We start from the raw sequence: 26,610 nt of genomic DNA, 5'->3' as shown, positions 1-26,610 counted from the left end.
AGGTAAAGGCCCCAGATCACTGGAAGAATCAAGTGACGTCTTTCCTCTCAGATGAGCTGGAATTTTCAGTCTTGGATCTTCCTTTTTTGGTAGAGTAAATAAAGAAAACAATACACACACACAAATTTTAAAATCACAGAAGTCAATCTGTTACTACGGTTTTTAGTATCAGTGGATATTTAAAATATTCTCTTTAGAGCCAGCCCTGATGGCCTAGTGGTTAAAGTTCGGTGCTCTCACCACTTCGGCAGCCTAGGTTCAGTTCCCGGTCACAGAACCACAGCATCCGTCAGTTGGCATGCTGTGGTGGCAATTCACAAAGAAGAACTAGGACTTACAACTAGAAAATACAACTATGCAGTGGGGCTTTGAGGAGAAAAAAAAAAAAAGAGGAAGATTGGCAACAGACGTTAGCTCAGGGAGAATCTTCCCCAGCCAAAAAGAAAAAAATCTCTTTAAAAAGTATGCTTTTCGGGCCTGGCCCGGTAGCATAGTGGTTAAGTTCACATGCTCCACTTCTGCGGGCTGGGGTTTGCGGGTTCAGATTTCAGGTGTGAACCAACACACCACTTGTCAAGCCATATTGTGGCAGCATCCCACATACAAAAAAAAAAAAAATAGAGGAAGATTGGTACAGATGTTAGCTCAGGGACAATCCTTCTCGCCCCCCCCCCCCAAAAAAAGTTCACTTTTGGGGGACTAGCCCAGTGGCATAGTGGTTAAGTTTGTGTGCTCCACTTTGGCATCCTGTGGTTCGTGGGTTTGGATCCCGGGTGCAGACCTACACACCGTTCATCAAGCCATGCTGTGGTGGCATCCCACATGCAAAATAGAGGAAGACTGGCACGGATGTTAGCTCAGTGACAATCTTCCTCAAGCAAAAAGAAGAAGATTGGCAATAGATGTTAGCTCAGGGCCAATCTTCCTTACCCCCCGCCCCCAAAAAAGGGCACACTGTTATTTCATTTCCTTAATCTGTGAAATAATATTTTCTCCATCTAAAATCTCTCATTCTCAGGCTACTCAGGCTACAGTATTCAGTCCTCAGAGTGGGATCAGTATGAACTCATCATCTCTTTCACAGAAACCATTCAGAGTATTTTGCCCCACTCTTTAGGGATTGTGTCACCATAGAGGGGTCTTCTCTAAATAAAAACTGGTGGAAGAGTGGGACATTAAACTGGACTACACGTTATGTCTCAGTCCCCAACCATGCTTTTTGGTACCTATCTGTTAAGGTGTTGATTTAGTAATATTTTTGAAAGATAGGAAGGTAAGCGCAAAAAGGTTATTAAAGTCAATTCAAATTGTTGAAGAAGAGAACAAAATTCAATTTATTTGGATTATTTATATATATCATTTTAATATTATTTTATTAAATAACTTATTAAACTATTTTAGTATTACTTAGGTACACTGATCTTTTAAGTAAATTAATTGAAATATATTCATCTGCTGATGACTTCCAGTAATTTTTCTATTAGTGGTGAACCAACTGCTAAACAACTTTAACTCTGATCTTAAAATAAAAATCCCTATTCTCCTAGCCTTACAAGGTTTTTTGGGTAATGAAATATGGATTCAAAAGTGCTTTAGAACTATAAAGCCTCCTATAAAGGTAAAGGATTATTACTAAATTTCTTCCTAAGCACTTATGGCTAATGAGCTAAAAACTTGAAATAGGAAGTAAATGTCGATATCTCCAGGACAATCCCCCAAAATATTAAAAATAGGCATAAACATATTTTGAATAGAAATGATACTATTAAGAATTCAACATATCTTTAAGTAAAACTAGGAAACATAAGTTATACTAATAGACACTTAAAGACTATAAAGAACTATACGTAAGGGATTATTATTGCTATCGCTATAAAACTGAAGAGTCAGAGTTACCCAGGTGGTGGTTTTGGTGTTGTGGTCTATGAAGAAAGGCCTCCCGTTTGGGGCATGCCGGACTTCCCAGCCTTTGGGAAGGAATCCTTGCTCCATCTCAGATGGCTGGGTCACCTGCTGTGCTGAATCACTCGTGGGGACATGTGGTTGAGTGCATGCAGGAGAACTCTGGCTCGATGGCATCTGACTGGTCTCCACTGTGGCCTAGGATATTAATTAAACCATGTTGTCATGCTTTATAGAGAACACACAAATAGCTGTGGTTAAAAAGGTAACCTGCAAACAGAATACATACTTCTTATAAATCGGCCTAAGCATGGGAGGCTCATTTTTCTAGTAGAGTGTTTTGTCAAACTTTGTTTTTACAATTATTTATAATTTCTCAGCTAATTCTCGAGTGATAAGATGCTGGGTAACAAAGTTGTGGTGGGTGCATGTGACTGAGAAAGCTGGATGGGCGGGCCTGTGCCTTAGAGGCAAGGAAAGCCATAGAACCCAGTGGAGGAGGACTTTGCTCGTCCAAAAGACTCAGAGAGTTGGGGAATTCCCCATACACAGAAGTGGGTTCAGAACCTGGACAAAGTGAGTGGCAAATATTCACTATAGAAACAGGTAATTGAAATGTAATATATTCACATGGTGAAATATTAGGCAGCAGTTAAAAGAAATACACTGGGATCTATATATAAAACAACACAGATAGGGTTTTAAAACAATGTTGAGCAAAAAAAGACTTAGACTTATACAACAAAACATCTATGCAGAATCTGAAACACACTGATATAAACAATAGTTTGCACTGTTTAGCTGTCTACGTAAGTATATAAAATAGGCTGGAAGAATATTCAATGAATCAAAGATGGCGGTTCCCTCTCGGGACTGGGACCAAAGTGCTTGGTTAAAAGGAATTTAGTTTTATCTGTAAGTTTTTTTTTTTAAATAAAATGTCTAGAAACAAATATGGTAATTTGTTAATGGTAGTAAATTCTGGGTGTTAAAAAAATGTGTATTTGGTATATTATTCTCTGCACTTTTCAGCGTTAAAAAATTTCTCAATAAGAAAAACGGTGATAAGATAAAATAAATATTTTCCCAAAACACTTACAAGGAAATATTACAAAAGGCACTCACTGTTGTTAAGAACAAAGGGTCATTGTTACAAATTTCTTTAACAGAGACCAATCACTAAGATTATTTTTTTTTTTTTTTTTTTTTTTTTTTTTTATAAATATTTTTGTTTTACTTTTTTTTATTTATTTATTTTTTTTTTTTTATTTTTTTTTTTTTTTTTAAAGATTTTATTTTTTTCCTTTTTCTCCCCAAAGCCCCGCAGTACATAGTTGTGTATTCTTCAGTGTGGGTTCTTCTAGTTGTGGCATGTGGGACGCTGCCTCAGCGTGGTCTGATGAGCAGTGCCATGTCCGCGCCCAGGACTCGAACCAACGAAACACTGGGCCGCCTGCAGCGGAGCGCGCGAACTTAACCACTCGGCCACGGGGCCAGCCCCCTAAGATTATTTTTTAGCAAAATAATGATCTTAACCATTCAAATTACAAAATTACCCAATGGACCAGATCACTTACTTTTCCTCTTATTCCCAATTGGACTTGTTTTACACAATAACAAGTGGTAATTCATGCATATTAGAGATGCACAGGAAATGGAAGACACTTAGCACAAATGTCAGAAAATAATTAGAAGATGCTAGAAGCATCCAGTATATACTACAAAGTGATATAACAGCTTCCATAGGAATATGATGGTTTAAATTCTGTAAGAAAACAAATTGATGGACAGATTGCAGGGCACCTGTACTGTGGGCTTCGTCCAGGTAGTAGTTCTGGAGTTGTGATCTACATAATATGATCTTCCTCTTTCATCTTGTTTTTCTTCCCAACCTGGTGGTAATCCAGATGAAGTAGGCAAAAGCTAAAGAGATTAATAAGAGGAGAATTAAATATTAATAAGAAAGAATCTTTTTAAAAGGTCTACATCCCTTCTCCACTGCTAGCTCTCTTTAAAATGAACCATATTTTAAATCATATTTTAAAGCGTACAAAATAAAGTGTACAGCATTTCACTTAAAATAAACCCAGCAGAACAGACAATAATCATGAGAGTGATAACAACCATATGCTAAGTGCTTTACATGGATCCTGTCATTTAACCCCATACAAATCTTAATGAGATCATTGCTGTTATTGGCATTTTACTTAAGAAGTAAGTAGGAAGCTTAGAAAATTGAAGTAATTTCCTAATGGATACATTGCTAGTATAGAGCTAAGACTTGAACCCAGGCAGTTTAACTACAGTAATTATCACTCACAGGTGCTGAGTCAAAAGTTACCCCTGCCTTCTTTCTGTAAGGGCTGGGAAAGTGCTGCTTATTATAGTTTATTACTAACGACCAAAGAGGTTTGATTATTTCCAGGTTTACTTAAAATAGTCCAAGTCTGGTCTTCCTTTTGTCTTTTGAAACAGATTAGACTCGCCATGGCTTAGCCCGGCTCCCTAACGTGCCTTACACATAAAACCCATCACCGCTAGTCTGTTCACTAGGTACACCGCTCCTGATACACAGGAGGTGGGTGAACATTGCTGACAGTTATGATGAACTGTTAGACTACAAAATAATGGAATTCAAAGTTGCCCAGCTTTACAAATGTCCAACAGCTGGTGAGTAGAGAAATGAAATGTAGCAGATACATCTACACAATGGAATATTGTGAACTACTGAGACAGCGAACAACGTGGGTAAATCCCAAAAGGCCAGACACATAAGACTACGTATGGTATGATTCCACTTACAATGAAATTTCTAGAAAAGACAAAGCTGTAGCAACAGAAAGCAGATGAGTGGTTACCTGGGGTTGAGAGTAGGTATTGGGATTGAAAGAACTTCTGGGGTGACGGAAGGGTTCTTAAACACGATTGTGGTAAAGTTTGCACAACAGTATACATTTACTAAAACTCATTTTTATGTGCAATTAAAAATGGGTGGATTTTATGGTATGTAAATTATACCTCAAGAAAGCTGTAAAAACACCCTAATCAATATATTGAGAAGAAAAGACACAGAGATAGCTTTTCCTCTGGCGCACTTAAGCTTGTTTCTTGGATGAATGCCTGTCAATCAGAAATTGAACAGTTTCACTCTATGGAGCACATTATAAGGTGCAGTGGGAGAAGGACCACAGATCATGGTAAGCAGGATCCAGTCAAAGGGAGGAGGCCGGACAAAGGACAAGAAGTGAGAGTAAGGCTGGTGAGGGCAGTCTTTCAGTGGCATCTACCCTCTTGTTGACGGTCAATACTGGTGGGGCCAGTTGCACAGGTGAGTGCCCCATCCTTCCCCAGAACAGCATCTATGCCCTTCTCTTAGCTCAGGGCCACCTTTGTAGATGGATGCGCTATTCTTCGGTCAAGGAATTTTGAGCCTCAGCCTTCCTCTGCTGGAACTTCCATAAAAGCAAAACCAATCCCTACTTTTCAAAATTAATATACAGGCTGCCAGTCAAAACTACAAATGCTTGGTGAAAAAAAGTGAGGAGGCCATTCCAAGTGGGGAAATGGAATGTGCGTAGACCCAGAAGAGGGAGAGAGTTAGGACACGGGGAGAGTCTGTGTGGAAGAAAGAGCACAGATGGGAAGGAAGGCAGCAGGTTTCTGAGGGTGGAGAGGAGAGGGTAGGCTGAAGGGGCTGGGAGCCTGGGAGCTTTCATTTGGTTAAAAAACAAGTGGGGGCCACGTGGGGAGGGAGACACTCAATGAGAGTTGAGCTGGGAAGGATGGAGGCTGGGAGACCAGAAGGGAGTGAGCAGTGCAGGCACGAAGTGTCAGGGTCTAGACTCCAGTCAAGGCTGTGGCTGGGATGCCACTAAGGAGGCAGCAGAAGCCTCGGCAGACTGGTGGACGCGAGACTGAAGGGAAGAGAGGGAAAGGGGACTGATAAACTCCAACCTGGCCACTGAGCCAGGACACCAGTGCGCACCTGACTGAGTGACTGAACCCTGATGTGACACCTCACGTACGGGGCAGAAACGGCTGCCAGGTGCCATGGCTCATGTACAGAGCACTGGCGCTAGACACCATAACTCCGAATTGTGTGCAGCCTGCAGCAGACCACCTCCAGCCAGCACAGTGCATCAACCGACAAGGCCGGGTATCACCCACAGTCCCCAGCACCCCCAGACTTGGCTTTCTTACTATGGGAGCGACAGTTCTCCTGTTTTTGTCCTTAAAGGTCCTACCTTCCCCATTTCTCCTCCCCTGAACTTCATCCACCACAGCCTAGATTCTGTGCTGGATCAGTTCCCTGTTGGCAGTCAAAAGCTCATACTCGGCGCTCCATGAAACAAAAGGTGCTGCGTTTTATATTTTTACTGATGACTGAGGGGAGAGGAGAAAACTCACCACAGGAAGTGTAGGCTGTTCCTCAAAAGTATAGGCTTGTAAGCTGCCTCTTCTGCTGGAATGATTCTTATGGGGAAAAAAAAAAGAACAATGACAACTTTAGGTCTTGGATGTAAAGGTCTTTGAAGGGCAGATAAGGTAGCAGGGTGGATATGATGGAGCGTACAAAGAACGCCCACTAGGAAGTGACCGTGGACACTGTATGCGAAGGCACTGAGCCTCTCTCAACACCACCACATGCTGGTGACTTCCAACTTCCAGCTCACACTTCTCCCCGTGCCCTAGTCCTACACTGCAACCTGGATACTTCCTCTTGAATGTCTAACAGACACCCCTTCAGTGTGACCAAAACTGGATTTGGTTTTTCCCTGTCCATACCCTCTCAAACCTGTTCCTTCTTGGGTATTCTTCATGTCAGTGGGCAGTTCTTGAGTCCAGCAGCTGCCTAAGTCAGATATCAGTCAGTCACCTGGCTTCTTCCCCTCCCGTCCCTTACAGCCAGGTCAGTCACCAGATTCTATTCATTCTATTTATGACTAGCTCTCAAATACATTCCCCCTGGACTTTAGGTCATTTTTTTAAACTCCAAATTTTCATCATTTGTCACCTTGATTATTACTGTAGAAAATCCTAATAGATTGCCCTGCTTTGAGTCTTATTTCCTTCAATGTACTCTTCATATTATGTGTAGCAGCCGAAAGAGTGGTCTATAGTGCAGATCTCGTGACATACTCTCTAGCTCAAGGCCCTTCAGTGACTTCTTACAGTCACTAAGATAAAATCTAAAGCACAGAACGCAACACTTAGGGAACCTCATGACCTGGCTTTTCCTGACAGCTCCAGCCACTTCTCGCCTCACAACCCACCCTCTGGACATTGCAGGTTACTTGTTTCCCGGAAATCCCATGATCTTTCTTTCCTTGCGCTTTTATATGAATGCTGTTGTCATACACCTGAAATATCTTAGTCTTGTTATTTAATGACATCAAAATTTATAGTAGACATATAAATTGTGAGAATATCTATTGCAGTATTGTTTCTAACAACAAAGAACTGTAAACAATCCAAAGTCCATCAATAGGAGACTGGTGAAATATCTCAAAGGTTACTCGCACAATGGAATATGCCAGAGTTTGATGATTTTTTTTGTTGGTTTTAAAAGGAGTATATCTATATTCACTGAAATGGTCCAATGTCTGGGACAGAGAAAGTGAAGAAAGTAAGTTACCAAAAAGTGTGTATAAGATGATCTCAGGTTAAAAAATTATATACAAATATATGTGTGCATGCATGTTTATGAATACATAGACAATATTTATGACAATATATGCCAAACCATTAACAGTGAGTAAGGGAGCATATATTCAAGGTATATGTTAGAGGTAAGATGGAAGATTTAATTTTTATATTATACACCTCAATACTGTTTCAATTTTTAACCATGACCACACAATACTTTAAAAATAATAAATTAAGTGTTTTCAATAGGTAACGGATGCAAATAGTATAAAATTCAAAAGGTACAAAAGATATATGTCATGCACACTCTGTTTCTCTCTTCAAGCAATATTACCAGTTTCCTGTTTAGCTTTCAAAAAATATCATGTCCATATTTATTCTTGATCACTAAAATAATTTAAATAAATGTCAGTAAATCAAACACACTGTTCCGTACCTTGCTGTTTTTCACTGACCAATATCTCTTAGGGATTGTTCCATACAACTTATACATTCAAAGCCACTTCATTATTTTTGACGGCTGCATAGTATTTCATTGTATGGATGCCATGTATTACTTTTATAATTAAAAAAAATAGGAGGAAAGAAAATAGAATCTTTTGCAACTTATCAGCAAATCAATATAGCTTATCCTATAAGTCTTTGACTGACCTTCCCACTCCCCTGACAAAAACATAAAATGAAATGCATGGGAGACAGAATAGACAGATGGAAGAAAGGAGGGAAAGGCAGCAGGCAGGCAGATATGCTCTTGGACATCCACACAGGTATTCGCATAGAGCTGTTTACATGGGAGCTTCTCGAAGAAGGTGATGGAACAGAACTCATAAAGTTTTTCTGTTAAGGTCCAGACAGTAAATATTTTTTGTGAACCTTACAGTCTCTGTTACAGCTACTCAGCTCTCTTGATGTGGTGTGAAAGCAGCCATAGGCAATACTTCAACAAATGGACAGGACTGTATTCTAATGATACTTTAACTAGCATACAGTGCCTTGCGTATAGTCAGCCCTCAATAAATACTTACTAACTAAACGAAAAGCAGAGGAATTCCAACTGGAAATGACCGTAGCATCCTCAGAGAATAATCTGTCTTCCACTGAAAGATCTCTCTTGACACAGATTAGAGAGCTAGCCACAAAGATCTCATCAGGGCAGTGTATTTTGGAATACCTGCTTCTGGACCTCATGGACAGCAATTTTTATAGCGGTTGCTGGGGTGAGAATGTCATCTAGTTCCTTGTTTAGTCAAAGTACATCAGCTCTCATTCATACATGGGTATTAGTGACATGTATGTTATAACTAAGAAGGTGAAGGGCAGCTCCTGACATCCACGACCTTTGCCTGGCCCTCATAGGCAGGATCAAGACAAATCAAGACCACGCTGTGATCATGCCCGAACACAGACAAAACATGAACGTTGTCCAAGCCACGAAATACCAAACATCTCCCCATCCTGGCCAATGTGACTGCTGCTCTTTTTTTTTCTTTTTCTTTCCTTTTTTTTTTTTTTTTTTTACTAATTACAGCTTTAGCCTCACTACAGATAAGATTTGAGATACCCAATCACAGAATTACCCTGCTTCCAGACAGCAACCAATGCAGAGCAAAGTGTTGATTCCTTAAATGCTCCTCAAAATCACCTAACATGAGCCCAAATCCTTTAAGTCTTTCCTAACATATTCTTACCAAGACACGGTGCGTGTTCTCCCCTGCTGAAACAAGTAATAAACCCAACTTGTTCAACTACAGGTGTGTTCCTGGTGGTCTTTAGCTAGAGAGCATTCACATAATGGACATTAGACTCTATGACCGTTTGGGTTATCCACAACTCTGCTCCATACTATTAGTGGGAATATTCGATAAATGAACATGCTATAAAGTCCTAAAGTCCCTAACACCTTATTACATGCCATTTAAGACAAGATTTTATGAAAAAGTTAGTTATTGAATGGAATAACATACAGAACATAAAATCCTCAAGCTACAACAAAATCTAAGAGCATCTTACTGAGCTGGATACTGGCTGGCTGGTGGCTGAATTTCCACAAGTAGTGAGTCTGGCATTCAAATCTTCTGCAAGATGAGTCTGAGCATCCAAGTTACTTGACGGTGGAAGTGATGGGAAGGCCTGATTGCTATACATGGCGGCTTCATCTTCCCTTATAATTTCCCAGCTCTAAAACGAACAGAACAAGCTTAAGCCACACATCCTTTAATCTATTGCTATAACATGTGTCTATCAATGAGAACTAGAAAATTATTTCTACCTCTGAAGACTCTCGGTTGTCAACGTTTTCTGTTTCCTCGGATATCTGCCGCCGGGTGGTAAATGCACGTTGCGCTTGCAGTTGAATGTTCCCGTTCTCGGCATCCGTTAGGTTGTCCCTGTATTGAAGTATCAAACCCATCAACCATGCTTGTAGACAGTTAAAAGGATACTCAAAGATTCTGTGATCCTTTAAAGAAATACCCATACTAGATCAGAATGTATTGTTTTTGGCCAAAGGCTATTTCAACATGCGTAGATTAAGTCGTGGGCATACTGGCACCTTCAGAGTACCTTACAGAGTCACAGTTTTTGTGAGAATGGGTAACATGTCTGACTCTGGTACTTTAGTTCATCACTGTGCCTAGGATAATGCTTGACACGTATGGGCACTCAAAAATATCTGTTGAATGGAGGAATATCTGAGTTTCATAAACAATTTCATTGTATTATTATTTTGCCCTGTTATGACAAGAGTAAAACATAAAGTAGCTCTAGAAAGTTCATAAAAGAGAAGCTTTAAGAGCTACATACACATCTTCATGAATCAGTCCGTAACATTTTCCAGAACTGATCTTAAGCCAAGAGTAAAGTTCTCCATTCATGAAAGCAGAGGGCAGAGTGAAAAATAGTGTAAGGACACCATAATTAAAAACTTAATAGATTATGGATTAAATAGTATCTGTTTTTGAGCATTTATAGTAATGGGCCTGGTCTGAAAAAAGGACAATAGTAAAGGCACCTCTGAGTTTAGGAGAGGTATAGTAAATCAGACTGAATACCCTTACCCCAGTCATTTATTAGTTATATTATTTTAAGTATTTGCATTTAATATAACTAGACCATCACATCAAGAATTCTGTACAAATATTTAATAAAAAAATTATTGTTAATTTATTTAATGCTATATAAGCCCAGGACAGTCAGAAGAGCAGCTCTTACTGTTGCTGGAGAAAACATAATTTTCACAGATGGTCCTAATGGAATGCTTGAGATTTTTTCCCCCACTAAATACTTGATTTTGGCTAGCTGAAAACAATATAAATCATAGTGAAAGAAATGTGATTCTGCTCAAGTCAGGCTTGCCATAATACTGAGATATGCAATAGGATAATTTTGTAGAATATTACAGTGTACAGTTTTGCAATCTATATGTCATCCCACAGAGATAAATGCTTCTGTGCCATGAAGAACCTGGATCACTGATTTGCTTTGGAAGGATCTGAGAATAGAAAATATCTATGAAAGTGCTTAACTATACCAGACACAAAATACCAAAGCCAAAACTCAAAAGGTTAAAGCACAAATAAGCAAAATTTTAAGTCTATGTCAAAAAGCAGAAAACTAAAGAAAGACTTCATAAGGCTATAAGGAAGGAAAAGTGGACGGACAGTTGACAATAAGAATGAATAATGGGAGAATCTGTAAATGTATATTTACAAACAGTCAGATGATAATAAAAGAAAAATGTCACTGAGGAGACGTAAATTAGAATACCCTGAAGGTCATTCTGTCCTTGATATGTGTACATGGGAAATCATGTATACATTGACCAGATTGGCAAATGGGTGTTTAACAAAAGACCTTTGTTATTGAGTCCTTTATATTTAAACATAATTTATATTTAAAAAATAGTGTACTGTGGAAATTAACATTTTATTATATTTTCGTAACAAACTACAAAAAGTCTCCAAGATTTTCTAAACCAATCTGAAAAATGTACTCTTTGTGGTGACATAATAATTAAAAACATAAACAACTGACAATGTATTAAAATAAAGAAGCAATTAGAAGGGTGATATTTGTAATACATAATTTTGAATATTATCAAATCATTTTTAAAAAGAAACAGGGAAGACAGCATTTTTAAAGCTCTAGGCCATAAAAATCCTGGTATTCTTATAGTTTATGGATCCCTATACTATTATGAATCTATCTGAGACATGACTTCCAAATGAAAATTAGTGGTCGAATGTATTCAGATTACAAATGTGAAAGCCATCATCACATACTGAGGGGTTGGTCTTTTCCACTGTGTTCTTCTAGATTCATGGTTTACATAGTAGGTCCTTCCAAGAACATCCTGCCTCTCTTCCCATCCTGGAGGTAGAGGAGAAGGTTCTTGTTGCTGCTGCAAATGGCAAGCAGCATCCGGTTGGTCCAAAACAACCCAGCCAGGCTAAAAAACAGAATGGTAACAATTAAGTTTATACTTGATTTTTTGCACCTTATAAATTATGCTAGAGAAAATTTAAAAGGAGATTTAGCTTATTCAGTTCCAGAAATTATGCAAAGACAGAATTAGCACATTATCAACTTTTAAGACCATCATATGAATATTTTATGATAGTAAGACTTTTTTTGCAAAATGATAACATTTATATTTTTCTTGAAATAGTTATAAAATTTTTCATTTTAAAACATACCTAATTAAAAAAAGGACAGAAAAAACTTTTAAATAAACAAACAATGGAAAGCACTGAGAAATTGAGAACCATAGCCTAAATCAGTGTAACCTTAGGCTATTCTCTAAATTATAAGCAAATGAATGAAGGGCAGGGATCATGTCATATTGGGCATTGTCTCTCCCACAGAGAAAGCACCTCATTATAGTGGAAATCAATAACTATCTGAGACCTGAAAAAAAGTCAACAGATGAAGGTCAAACATGTAGAAGCATGACAGGGAAAAGCAAAAGATTTAGAAATAATTGCTACAGTGAACTCTCTAGAGATTGAAAAGTCATTATGATCCTCTGGTCTGACTTTTCTCTTTCTCCTCTGGACCATGGAAAGGCATTTTGGTCAAGTCATAAAACAGCCAAAGAAAGAAAGTTTTGTTTTGTTTTGTTTAAATGCCAAGAAGGCACTGGAAATTTCCTCTGAGACTAGCAAGGGGCAAATATCCATCAGGCCTTAGCTGGGGTAGTTAGAGTAAGGAATTAATTGAAAAAGGTAGAGAGACTTAATGACATGCTTTTATACAGGAAACCTCATGACAGAAAAGGCAATAGGTTAAAGTTTCTACTAAATAAAGCATAAAAAACTAGTGAAGAAAACTTAAAAATTCTCCTAAAGGAACAAAAAAGAAGTCCTGAATGAATGAAAAGACATCATATGATGTCGGCTAGGAAGACTCAATCCCACAAACGTGTCAATTCTCCCCAATTTAATCTATAAACTTACCAAGATTCTGATAAAACTACATTATGGATTTTTTAAAATAATGAGACAAGGCAATTCTCAAGTTCAAAAAGAAACACAAACAAGCAAGAATAACCAGCCTCATTCTAAAAAAGAATGAGGGAAGATTAACCCTAGCAGATAAAACATATTATAAACCACAATAATTAAAGTTGTGTAGCGCTGGTGCATGCATAGACAGACAGCTCAAGAGAATGGATGAGAAAGCCCAGAAAGAGACTCAACTTTATAGGAATTTAGTATATGATAAAAACATTTCAAATTTGTGAGAGAATAGGCAAATTACTTAAAAAAGGAAAAAATTTAATTTGGATTGCTACCTCAAACCTTATACCAGGATGTTGCAGATTGAAAAATATTTAAGAGTTAAAAAATAAAACCAAAATGTATTAGAACAAACGTTGGGAGATTTTAAAAATGTATTCTAAGAGTGGAAAAGCCATTTAATACGCCATCAAACCAAAAAGGCATAAAAGAGATTGATAAATCTGATCAAAACCCTCCAAATCTGTAAATGGCAAAAACTACTAAATCAAAGTGAAAAAAAAAATAAAATAAAGAACAAAAAACAAATGACAAACTGGGCAACATATTTGGTACTATAATGATAGGCAAAAAATAATTTCCTTGATATATACAAAATCTTTTTTTTTCTAGGCACTGGGGATCTGGCACTGAAGGGCTGTTGTGTGCCAGCCAGTTGACGGCTTAGAAGATGAAAGGGAATTCTTCTATGTTGGAAGGCTGGATCTGAAAATGAAGAGCCAGGGAGAAGAGCTGGGAAGGAAAGGAATGTTTTCTGGCAATACGGAGAGAAGGCTAGGGGTTTCTGCAGCCAGGAGAATCACTTCTGGCTGGCTCTGTGAGAGGGTCATGGACTGAGGCAGAGCAGAAGGTGAGGGGTAGGGAGAGAGGAAGATGGAAAGAACTATTCCAGGAAAAGGGATCTGGATGGGAAGTAAAACTGACTTTTTCTTTCTTAGTCTTCTTTATTTTTTCCTTTTTACTCTTCTATGGGAACTGTCATCTCTTTAATTTTGTTTCTTTCTTTTTATTGCTCAACTCCATTTTCTTTCTTCCCTCTATCCTCTTCTTTTCTCTCCATCTATTCCTTTTCTATTCCTTTAAATGATTTTAATATGGGATCACACACTTAAAAATTAGTCTTGTATCTATTAAATTGGGTTTTATTTCTCTGGTCTCAATTTCAAAAGCATGTGAGTTGAATTTTTATATTTCATTCTCTTGGGAAAAAAAGATTAAACTTTAAAAAATATAGTCATTAATTATTCTGCAGATTAATGAAAGTTATTAATAAAAGAGTTCTAACGACTGCTGTAAAGGATTGTAAAAATATTCGGAGCTGGGAAAATGGTACCAGAAGAATATTTCTTTAAAATCCTCTTAAAAATTTCTCTTTTAAATACCTACTTATTGAATTTATGTTATTCAAGTAATCTTCAGAAGGAGGGTATAAGAATTAATTTAATTAAGGGCCTTTTAAAAAATCCTGTTTCGGGGCTGGCCCCTTGGCCGAGCGGTTAGGTTCGCGCGCTCCGCTGCAGGCAGCCCAGTGTTTCGTTGGTTCGAATCCTGGGCGCGGACATGACACTGCTCGTCGGACCACGCTGAGGCAGCGTCCCACATGCCACAACTAGAAGGACCCACAGCGAGGAATATACAACTATGTACCGGGGGGCTTTGGGGAGAAAAAGGAAAAAATAAAAAATCTTTAAAAAAAAAAAATCCTGTTTCAAGGTTGAGAAAATGTACGCTTGTACATTTGAACATTGTTTAGAAAGACTGAGTTTTCATTTTTTGTATGGAATGTCTCTCTATTAAACATGTATCAGCTAATATTCTTCACAAAATCATTTTTTAAGAACCAATGAATGTTACTTAATTACTAACCTCGAAGCTAACATGCAATTGCTCACAATTTAACAGAGTCAAAGTGGGTCAGAAAGAAAGCATTCAGAGCTACAACAAATGTTATATTATATGTTCATCTTGTAAAATACATACAACTAAATCTAAAGTTGCAAAGGGTACAAAAAACAAATGTTACATAATTATCTAGCACAGTCACATTTTATCATACTAAGGAATACAAACGGCCTGAGAGTGAGCCTCCTTTGAAAATTACAATTGTTTTCTTTAAATAGCAGAATTCTATGTATTCAGTCACAAACTCGGTGTCAAAGGCAAGACTTCTCTGGTCATTAGCTACACAGAAGATAAATAAGCACAGATTCATGTGTTTGAATTCCTAGGGCCTTTCATAAATAAACTCCTACACGCTTACATCTGCTGAAATTATAAGGTGTATTCTGAGGGAATTCAAACATTGAGACATGAGACCACAAAACGAAACGAAGCAGCTCTACCCACAGAAACTGAACTGTGAATAAGCTACCTGTGATACGTGTATGTGGGCAAAACTTGGAGCAGGTTACCAAATAATGAAATGCTGTTAAATTTTTTTTAAGTTACTAAATAAAGAATTTTCTTTCTTCACAGCAGACATCCTTCATTTCAAACAGAATTCCATTATGCAGGATACCCTGGGCACCAAAATGCCAGGTAGAGCAACTTCTACCCGATAAATATCCACAAACTTTAAAAAATCATTATTTTAACATATATCAGAGAAAAACTAAAAACGAAAAAAGTAATCAAATAAGGGAATATAGACTTAAAAGAGGATACCAAGTTCTTTGATGGCCAAACAGAGGGCTGACTATATTCTATGATTTAAAGGATAAAAGTTCTGTCCTTTTATTGTTATAGATTCCCCCACAAAGTAAAATCTCATTAGTACATATACAAAATTCCCAGCGAGCTTTGCTGCAAATGCACTGCTGGTTCGCAAGCTTTCTTTCTCAAGGCATGTGAGTGTGTGAGTTAGAGCCCAGCCCTTGGGGAGGTCCCTCAGCTTTACAGTTCTTCTGGAGACATAAGCAGACCCTCAGTCAAACAGGCATGACTGTTGAGGAATGCACACAAACTAAACCCTTCAAAGCAAACCGCTGCCAATACACTGTGTGCTTTCAGTAAATATTGCAGAGTAAGATGCAATCTTTTGATGATAATGTTCCTTCACTGGGAACCTCAAGGGGCAGGTGTTTTTGTCTCCTTTTCAAATCATGAATTCTTCTGCTAGCAGAAACCCTACAGCCCATCTGGTACAATCCTGTCACTCTGCAAATGAAGAACCTGAGGTTCAGAGAACTTCAAAGTGGCTGAACTTCAGTGAACTCACACAGTCATTCGGCTGGCTAGTTGCAGAGCTTGCGACTAGGATTCCAATCTCTAGATCCCCGTCCACTTCCCTTCCAAATACACACTCTCTGCCTCTTCTTCACTCAACCCAGAGGCGTGGCTCTGCCCCAACCCTGGACTGGGACTTCCTCTTAGCCTGTTATCCATGAAGACTCTTAAATTCTATCTGCTCCAAATAAACGTGGCTTTCTATCAGATCACTTGAATTCTCTCCCCCTCTCTCTTTCTCTCGTTCCCTTCCTTTCTTATGAGCAACCCCCACAACCAGGAAAATTAAAGTAACAGGAATTACATTTTATAAAAGAGTACCTAATTAGTAGAGTCTCCTCAAATTTCCACATATTTAACTTACGAATACTAAATTTAATAAATGGGAAGATAACATAGTTTTAGAAAACTTTAAAAAACTAGGAACAGTTAATGACTTATACAGTAAATGCTTTCATTTGTGAACATTGTATTCTCTATTCCCTAAGAAAGCCTCAATAATGGCCATTCATTCTAAAGAAATATCCTTAGAGGAAAAAAATGGTTAATGAATGCTTGGGTGAAATAAACAAATGTCCAGGTAAACAATTTTTATTGCACACATTAATTTCATTGAATAAAGTTATTTTCTCTTGAGAGTATAGGAAAATAAGAAATCAGATATTGTCTTTTTAGTTTAACCAAATATTTATAAAATCTCACCTCTAATTCCTCGGCCTGTTCTGCGTTATCTTCTTCTGAGCCGTTGGTTTTAGGTAAATAAGTCATTTTTAATCTCAGATAACCTTTAACTCTCGATTTATGACTGTAGAAAAGAAAAAATTATTCACAACTTTAACAGTAGGAAGAAAAGCATTCATTTAAATAAGAGTTTATTGAACACCCACTAGCTACTAGAGGAGACTCAAAGATGAGTTTCGGTACAGAAGTTATCTAGGAAAAGGAGTAGATGGCAGAGAAAAAGGAACATACATAAATAAATTGTTAGAACACACATAACCTGTTATGAGATAGATAAGATACTAAGGAAGTTTAAGTGAATGATTTGAGAACTTGAAAGAGAAGCTGGCATTTGAGTTGCTACAAGTTGGGGCTAGAAGACTGGGGAAGATTTTGAGCTGTGGCAGTGGAGGGAAAGGCACATGAGTGGAGAGAAGAGCAGGAACAAGGACACAGAAGGGAAACCTGGGCTGCAGTTAAGGAAACAGCAGTAGTTCGGCTGGATGACAGGACACATGAAGGAAGTGGGGTGGTCCAGATAATGAGGTCCATGAGAAGAGAGACAACTTTAGATTTTATTTTGCTTATGCTGTGAAGCCATGGAATTTGGGGGATAGGGAAAGGCATCCTCAGAGATGTGCTTCAGGGATACTCATCTAGCCATCTTGTCTAGGATGAGAGAAAAGTGGGGAGCAAGACCTGACAACTGTCTGAAACCTACTATCTTTCTTTCACAGCTGTTTGTATCTGTCATACACTAACTTACCTAATCTGTTTTCATATTGGATCACCTCTTTGAATAATGAGTTGTCAAAGCTAACGGTTGCTGCCCACTGTATTAATATTTAAATGTTTTTAAAAACCTGTCTTTCTTAAGCTTCTAACTTAAGACTTAACACTGTCTATCGCCCATACCAACTGGAGTGTCCTATTCACTTAGGAAATCCTTGCTTGCCCTAGCTTTCTATATAGATTTTTTTTTGGTGATTTTACAGACATCACTATGTAACCAATTACGCTTTCATTCTGTCTTCAAGAGATACTCCCTACCCTTGTCTCCCTTAATCTTTTTAGTTGTTCTCCATTCTGTGCTTATGGGTTTGGAAGGTGTACCCTTCTCGAGTGGTCAACAAAATCCCCGATGCTTATTTCCAAGGTCACTAACATGGCTCATGTCTCCATGTTTAAGGGGGTGGGAACACTCTGACTTGTTGCTATAAAAGATGGATATAGAAAACTTGCTCAGATAATGTTTTATAGAAGAGTTTCTTTACAATGATGTGTTTTATGTCTTTCCAACTAGATAAGAAGTCCGTGGGCTTGGACTCAATGGGCCTCAAACAGATCTACGAATGTAGTACATTTTCTCTTTGAATAAAGTTTCTTTTGCACTTGCAGTAATATCCAGTGCAGAAAGAATACATAAATTGTTATATTTTCTAAAGAGAAAGATATTTTAGAAAGCATTTGACAAATTGAAGAGCAGGCTATTACGGCAATCAAATAAGAGAAGAAATATTTATTTAGTTATTCTTGGTATGCAGACGTCACAATCAGTCTAAAATTAAAGGAAGAAAAGAGATTCATATTCCAAGACTTCTACAGAAATTAAATATGCAACTTCTCTTATAGAAAATATTAACATAATCAGAGAGCACTGTCCCTTTTATTTTAATATTTACATCACAGGATAATTAAAAATTTCTTTTCTTTTTTTTTTTTGCTGAGGCCCTGAGCTAACATCTGTTGCCAATCTTCCTCTTTTTCCTTGAGGAAGATTTGCCCTGAGTTAGCATCTGTGCCAGTTTTCCTCTATTTTGTGTGTGGGACACTGCCACAGCATGACTGCTGATGAGTGGGGTAGGTCTGCACCTGGAGAACCAAACCTGGGCCACTAACGTGGAGTGCATTGAATTTAATAACTAGGCAACAGGGCTGGCCCCTAAAAAGTTTTTAATGTAAAATTTTACTGAGTTCTCACAGTATATTTTTCAAATACATTTTCTAGTTTTAAAAACAAGAGAAATACTGTTGTTTTCACAGATGTCCTTCCTCTGCTTAACTTTGATCTTTTTGACAGTAAATCCATACACGTTTGAACAGATTTTACTTGACTATGTGGTACAGAAGATCAAAGGGAGTTTTATTTGCAGCTTAAACTTAAAAAATTTTGACAAAAATCAAGTAATTCATTTTAGGAAATGGAATTATGAACATGCTCTTTGGGTTTTAAATTCGAGTCTTTGCTCATGTTATTTTCTTTAAATATTTGAGTTTTCTGAAATACCTTTTTTTATTAAAGTAGACAAAATGTAGTTAGGTTTTTCTGAAAGTGGCTTTGTGTATGTCAAGTTGGATATTAGTTTTAGATGAATTGATGTTTGTGATTTTTTACAGCATACTATGACAATATTACATATACTTTAGATATAAAATAAATACAAAATAATGACAAATTTCAGCCTTCTAGTCTGTAAATATTAGGTGGACAAATCTTTCCCAAAGGGGTATGATCACTGTTCTGTATTTCTAGAATTTTTTTGTACTGTGCATATATTATTTTTATCAGACATAACAATAAAGCTATTAAAAATAATATAATATTATATATGTAATATTATCTAAGTAATATAAATAATATTTAGAAGTAGCTTATTTACAAAGATTTAAACCTTGAAATTCCAAAGAGGCTACTATAAGGCATAATGAAGAAATAAAAAAATTAATATGTTATTATTTTATATTTACTGACCTTCTTGGGTGAAGAACAAAATCCTTAAATGTGTATGGTCTCTCCATTCTTGGGTTTTCTGTCTAGAATAAAACAGTGGGTTTTCAAGAAATATCTATAACACCAAAAATATGTACTTCTCAAGAATATTCATGAGCTACGACCTAAGGCATAATTGAAACAAGAAGTGAGAAAAAAGTAGCTTTAGCTTATTAAACGATTACAGCTGGTAACTTGACCGTGCTTTCACTTTCTCGCACCATGAGAATTACAGCCTGCATCACAGCTCAGTCTAAGACTAGCTCAAGAGGTGCGCTGTGGAGCCACAAGGAGGGCAGGAAGTGGAAAAACAGCAGAGAGTGGTCAGTATGTTGGCACCCCAAAGGAATATGGAATATGTAGGATGTCAGCAAGTTGCCTCGGTTAGAGCATAGAGACAATTCTAGGAGAACAAAGTAAACAGCCTGGAAAGTCAGATTGGATTAAATACATTATTAAAAGCTTGTGATCTCTAACGACTGTATAGAACCAATAAATATCTCAAAAGACTGATAAAGAAGTACTATTTCTCTTTCTTACCAAGTTCAACAGAACTTTGGTTTTATTATCCTTTACTTCTCTGTTGCATTTTGCATTAACTATCCATTCAGTCTTAAAACTCATTTCTTAAATTCTCATGACATTATTTTACTTGGTCCTTTTCCTGTCTCTCCTTGTCCGTCTTCTCTTTCTCCTCTGACAGACTCACGTTGACTAAGGTTCAGTGTTTGGCTTCAGTGCTCTCATCTCTCTTATTTGGACAGCCCATCATCCTCAGAGATTCTGCTGTTACCTCACAGAGATAACTCTCAATCCTTCTGCTCCCTATTCCCTACACAATCTATTTTCAAATCTCCGTCAGCTGCCCACTTAAAGCTTTCATTTTTCCTCTTTTCTATTGAAATTCAATACGGCAAAAAAACAACGTTATCATATTTCAAAACAAAACGGCTTTCTCTCCTAACTTTTCTACTTGAGACGCCACCCTTATCTCCCAAGTTCAGCCTGTATTATCTTTATTTTTTGCTTATTTTTTTAACCTCCATACCAGAAACTTGGTCCAATAATGTTTTATTATGAAGTGTTTCCTGAATCTGTTTTCCTCCATTGCTATATGCTTGGTCCAGATTCAGCTTCACGCCTATCTTGTTATAAACCACACTAGTTTCCTTTGGTAAGCCTAGGCTCTCTCCATTCTAGTTATTCAGTAGAATAACTCCAAACTGATCTTCCTCAAACACTGCTTTCATGATGTCAACAAACTTCAGTGGCTCTCTTTCTTACTGGGGTTCATGTAAGGAAATCTTGAAGGCAAAACTAAAACGGAAAACTGAGATGAGTTTTCAGAAAAAAATACGCTCAAAAAATAATAGCAGTATATATTTTATAAATAAGATATTTACATTAGCTATGTTGTAGATTTGTAAGTATTTATTAAATTAAAAAGAATAAATACAAAATGAAAATCATGGACATCTATACCAACCGGTAATGGGTAAAGAGGAACGTCCACTTGGCCTAGGAAATCATCTCTTGTCTACAAGAGAAAGAGGAAAAAAGGATTAGTAATATGCTCAATCCTTTTAGAAGATTTTGATGAGCTACTGCCATAATTCATAAAAAATGTAGACTTTTTTTTGTTTAATCCTATGCAATATCAATGGGAAATAAAAGGTAATATGGTACAACTTCTAGTAATGGCAGAATAGAGTGTATTAGATTGATCCTTTTGCAGACAATAACTATGAACTCTGAAAAAAATATAAAAACAACCATTTGAAAGCACCATAAAGTGACCAAAAGCGAGCAGAAACTGGAGGGGAGTCAATCTTTGAAAGAAGAAAGTGTACTGGGTAGGGTTCATATTTATATGGCTTTTCACCTGGTAGTACTCCACAGTTCATACAGTGGAGTGAATAGAACTTAAGTGGAAATACGAAATCTTACTCGTTTGAGGAGTCAAAAGACCTAGTCTGAGGTTAACAGCATAACTGGAAAGTGAGGGGGACAATCCCTGAAAGGAAGAAGCCACAAGAGTCCCTCCAAATCTATATATAAACTCTACCCAACTTCCTAGCTGATCCCTGAAGCGCATATGTGAAAGGCAACAGGTAGAAGGCGAAAGGACGGAGCACAGATTTCAGTTGACATTCACCTAAGGGGAAACAGCATCTTGGAGTTCAGCTAAATTAACAACTTCCTAGAACAAAAATCAATACTTTTCAGGGAAAGATAAAATTCATTGTCTCCAGCAAGTACAATACATATTTGTTCCATATACAATAAAAAACTACTAAACATGCGAAGAAATATGACCCAGTTATCAAAGGAAATGTAATTAATAGAAACTGACCACAAGATGAGCTAGATCTTGGAATTAGCAGACAGGGAAATTAAAGCAGCTATTATAAAGATGTTTAAGGTCTTAAAAGAAAAATAAGGTCATAATAATTGAATGTATGGTGAATCTCAGCAGCAAAATGCAAACTTTGAAAATGAATCAAATGTGTATTTTAGAACTGAAAAATGTAATATCTGAGTTAAGGATCAGTGGATGGGCTTAACATATGATTGAAGATGACTGGAGAAAAATTCTGTGAACTTGAAGATATATCAATAGAATTTATCTAATATGAAAAATAAAGAGGACTTGTGGAAAAACATCAACCAGTCTAATATATGTGTAACTGGAGTCCCAGAAAGAGAGGAGGGAGGGAGGGTGGGAGAGAGAGGGAATGAATGAATATAAGGCAGAAAAGTATTTGAAGAAAAAGCAGCCACCTTCCCCAAACGTTAACATCTCACATAACCATAGCACAATGATCAAAATCAGGAACACTATTAACTAACCTATAGACCTTACTCAGATTTTGCTAATTGTCCCACTAATTTTGGTTCAGGGCCCAATTCAGGATCACATGCTGTATTTAGTTGTCATGGCTCCTTAGTTTATTTGAATCTGGAAAGTACCTCAGTCTGTCTTTCACAATCTTGACATTTTTGAAGAATACTGGCTAGTTATGGAATACCCCTCAATTTGGGTCTGTCTAATGTTTCTTCATGGTTGAATTTAGGTTATGCATTTCTTTTGCAAGAATTCTATAAAAATGATGTTGGTGCTCTTCTCAGCACATCACATCAGGAGGCAATAAACACTGGAATCTTATACATTATGGACAGTTAAGGACCACTAAATATTTGAGGAAAATCTGTAACATGAACAACAGAGACCTAGACCAAGAACAGACAGAAAGAAGGGAGTCAAATAAATAAGAATCAAGTCAGACTGCAGGAGAAATACTTCAGAAAAACTATAATTAATATTCTTAGAGATAAGAGATGACACATCTGTCAAACAAAATAGGAGACTATAAAAATGAAGTAATTAGAGAGCCAGCAGTGATGGTCTAGTGGTTAAAGTCCAGTGCTCTCACCACTTCAGTGGCCTGTGTTCACTTCCCAGTTGTGGAACCACACCACCTGTCTGTCAGTTGCTGTGCTGTGGTGGTGGCTCACATAGAAGAACTAGAAGGACTTACAACTAGGATATACAACCATGGACTGGGGCTTTGAGGAGAAAAAAAAAACCAGGCAGATTAGCGACAGGTGTTAGCTCAGGGCAGGTCCTTCCATGCCAAAAAGAAAAAAAGAAAAAGAAAAAGAAGCAATTAGAGAATAAGGAAGAGCTTTCAGAAATTAAAAATATAACTAAAATAAAAAGTTGAAGATAGAGTTGGAAGATAGAGTAAAAGAAATTTCTCAGAAAGTAGAACTAAAAAACAAAAGACTATAGGATTCCCCAAATAAGGAAATTACAGGATAAATTTTAAAAGTCAACATCTAAACAACAGGCATTCCAGAAAGAAAAAGGAAAATGGGGGAAATTATCAAAGAAGCATTTTGAAAAGCCTTCCTTGAACTAAAGGACATGAATTCTGAGAGTGAAAGGCCCCTCTACACGTATTAGGCATGAAGAAAAAAGTCATGGCATGGTACCTCATTGTGACATTTCAGTGCACCAGAGATAAATTCTAAAAGCTTTGAGACAGACGAAACAGAGGATACACAAAACGGAAAGACAAGAGAATAATGCCTCCAAAATTGTGTGAGGAAAATATTTCCTACATAGAATTCTATACCCAGCCAAACTATGTTTCTCAATAACGAAGGCAGAATAAGGACATTTTCAGATATTAGTGTTCTTAGGAGGATAATGGAGGACATACGTCACCAAAATTAGGGAGTACACCATGGTAAGAAAAGATGCAGGGGATTCAAGACAGGAGAGAAGCCAAGAGGATTCCCAGAATGATGGGGAAGGGAACTCTCAGAATAACAGTAGTGTAAGACCTACAGAACAATGAGTGCATACTGGAGCAGGAAGATGGATAGCTGGAAGAGAGATGTTTCTAGAAGAAGAAGAATAAGGTTTTGTGAGAATTAAATGAGAAAATATACATGAAGTGCTTTGCATAATACCCAGCATCCAGTGAACATTCAACAAATGTCAGCTACTGTTACATTTGAAATGCTGGATTCTATAACAAAATCCTTACTCCCTTCCCCCTGGACCAGTCTGTGGACATTTCAAACAGGTACATATAATAAAAAGAGCATGGCTGGAGACTGAAACCGAGAAAATTAGCTTAGTTTACATAAGCTGGTGATAATTTTTGAAACGGACAAGTTAGCTTTTAATTATACCGTCAAGGCTGTGCTATGGTATGTTTCCTTATTCTTGTTTTTATCACAAGTATATGTTATACTCAATAAATATGATCTTTAAGAAGCTATAAGTAAGGAAGTAAAATACAACAAAATATAGTAAAATCTCAACCAGAATGACTGAGGAATAAAATATTTTGGTTAACTGGATTATCTAACTTAGCTTTAAGCTTAACCAGATAAATAAATAAAACATTTTTTTTTGGCTCAGTCTTATTGAATAGGCTTGCCCTTAGTAAACTGAATACACTGATTATCTGTTTGATGATTCATGATCTTGATGTGCTTCAAAAACATGGCTGTGGTCAATTATCTCTAGAGTAACACAGGTATAGAGCAGGGTTTCTCAACTTGGGCACTATTGACATTGAGCCAGATAACGTTTTGTTGTTGTTATGGGGGCTGTCTCATGCATTGAAGGACGTGTGGCAACATCCCTGCCTCTACCCACTAGATGCCAATAGCCCTCCTCCTCTTGCACTTATGACAACCAAAAATTTCTCCTGGCATTGTCAAACGTCCCCTGGGTGAAAAAATTGACTGTGGTTGAGAAGCACTGCTAAAGAAGGTATAAAACAGAATATCCCAAACAGTGAGCAAGACTCCCTCACTTCTCTAAATAACAGCTTTATTGAAACATAATTCACATACTATATAGTTCACCCACTTACAGTGTACAATTTTAGAACATTTCATTACCCCCAAAAGAAAACCCATATCCATTAGCAGTCACTCCCCATTTCATCCCTCTCTCCCTAGCCTTAGGCAACTACCAATCTACTTTCTATCTCTATGGATTTAACTATTCTGGACACTTGATATAAATATAATCATATAACATGTGGTCCTTTATGACTGGCTTCTTTCACTTACCACAATGTTTTCAAGGTTCGTTCACGTTGTAGCAAATATCAGTACTTCAGTCCTTTTCGTACTGTTGAATGTTACATTGTATGGATATACCACATTTATCCATTTATCAGTTAATTGACATTTAGGTTGTTTTCATTCTTTGCCTATTATATATAATGCTGCTTCGAACATTCAAGTACAAGTTTTTGTGCTGACATACGTTTTCATTTCTCTAGGGTATATACTTAGGAGTAGAGTTGCTGGGTCATATGGTAACTCTAACCTTTTGAGGAACTATCAGACTTTGCAAAGTGGCTGCACCATTTTACATTCCCACCAGCACTGTGGGAGGGTTTCAATTTCTCCATATCCTTGCCAACACTTATTATTACCTATCTTTTTGATATAACCCTCCTAGTGGTTGTGAAGTGCTATCTCATTGTGGTTTTGTTTGCTTTTCCCTGACGGCCAATGACGTTGAACATCTTTTCATGTGTTTGTTGTGCTCCTTATTTCCTAAAACCTCTTAACGTATACATCTTCCCTAGAGAGTCAGTCTCTACAGCAGAGGTGGTACTTGGTCACTATGGAACAGAAAAAAACATCTCATCTCACATATTGCTCCATATTCCTTGTTCATTGATTGCAATTTGTGAACAAAAATCCAACATAATAAAAATATCCTTGTCTCCAGAAATTTAGGTATACAAAAATACATTTAAAAAATGTCTTCTAATATATCTTCCTTACATCTTCTTTCTTTAAGATAAGTGATCTGAAATGAATTTCTTAACTTCTACTTAAAATGAAACAATACTAAAGAACCATATTTCTAACATTAGAAGAACGAACAAATTTTCCAAACTAAAAATCAATACGTATGGTCTGAGGAGATGGAGAGTATGAAACTGGGAACTAACCTGGAAAGTCTGGGACATATGGTTTCTATAAATATAGGACAATTAGAGGTTCTTTTTCCACTTACAAAAAAAAAGTAATAGTTTTAAATTCATTCCTATGAAGGCAAGTCAGTCTGTGATGTTCATTAATGTTTCCTTAGCCAACCAATTGTTCCAAATTCTGAATATCAAGCATTTCTTTGCAAGAGTTATTTCCTATATTTGAACTGCATGCAGCTTAGTTCATAAAGCAAATCTGCATTTGGTAAAATATAAGTAATTTTAAGAATGCCTGAAAATCTGAGAAAGAATTTAGAACAGCAGGTGATTTTAAGCAGGAGCATGTGTAGTAGGC

At 37.1% G+C, this 26,610-nt stretch overlaps 1 protein-coding gene across 7 annotated transcripts in view; it reads right to left on the bottom strand.

Moving 5' to 3' along the window:
- Positions 1 to 26,610, bottom strand: part of NEDD4 (NEDD4 E3 ubiquitin protein ligase) — a 143,053-nt gene that overhangs the window by 17,870 nt on the left and 98,573 nt on the right. For all 7 annotated transcript variants that reach the window (XM_070236209.1, XM_023616898.2, XM_001500766.6 and 4 more), the window contains 10 exons: positions 21,266 to 21,316; positions 19,762 to 19,823; positions 16,992 to 17,094; positions 11,829 to 11,995; positions 9,818 to 9,935; positions 9,559 to 9,726; positions 6,310 to 6,375; positions 3,706 to 3,825; positions 1,897 to 2,100; positions 1 to 81 (listed from right to left, as the gene is read on the bottom strand). In XM_070236209.1, coding sequence (XP_070092310.1) covers positions 1 to 81; positions 1,897 to 2,100; positions 3,706 to 3,825; positions 6,310 to 6,375; positions 9,559 to 9,726; positions 9,818 to 9,935; positions 11,829 to 11,995; positions 16,992 to 17,094; positions 19,762 to 19,823; positions 21,266 to 21,316 — 1,140 coding nt within the window. The remainder of the gene's footprint in view (positions 82 to 1,896; positions 2,101 to 3,705; positions 3,826 to 6,309; positions 6,376 to 9,558; positions 9,727 to 9,817; positions 9,936 to 11,828; positions 11,996 to 16,991; positions 17,095 to 19,761; positions 19,824 to 21,265; positions 21,317 to 26,610) is intronic.

This window comes from Equus caballus, chromosome 1, assembly GCF_041296265.1.
Source record: "Equus caballus isolate H_3958 breed thoroughbred chromosome 1, TB-T2T, whole genome shotgun sequence".
In the NCBI taxonomy this organism is placed as follows: Eukaryota; Metazoa; Chordata; class Mammalia; order Perissodactyla; family Equidae; genus Equus; species Equus caballus.
The sequence above is the reverse complement of the archived record's forward strand: the minus strand, read 5'-3'. Positions and strand labels throughout refer to the sequence as shown.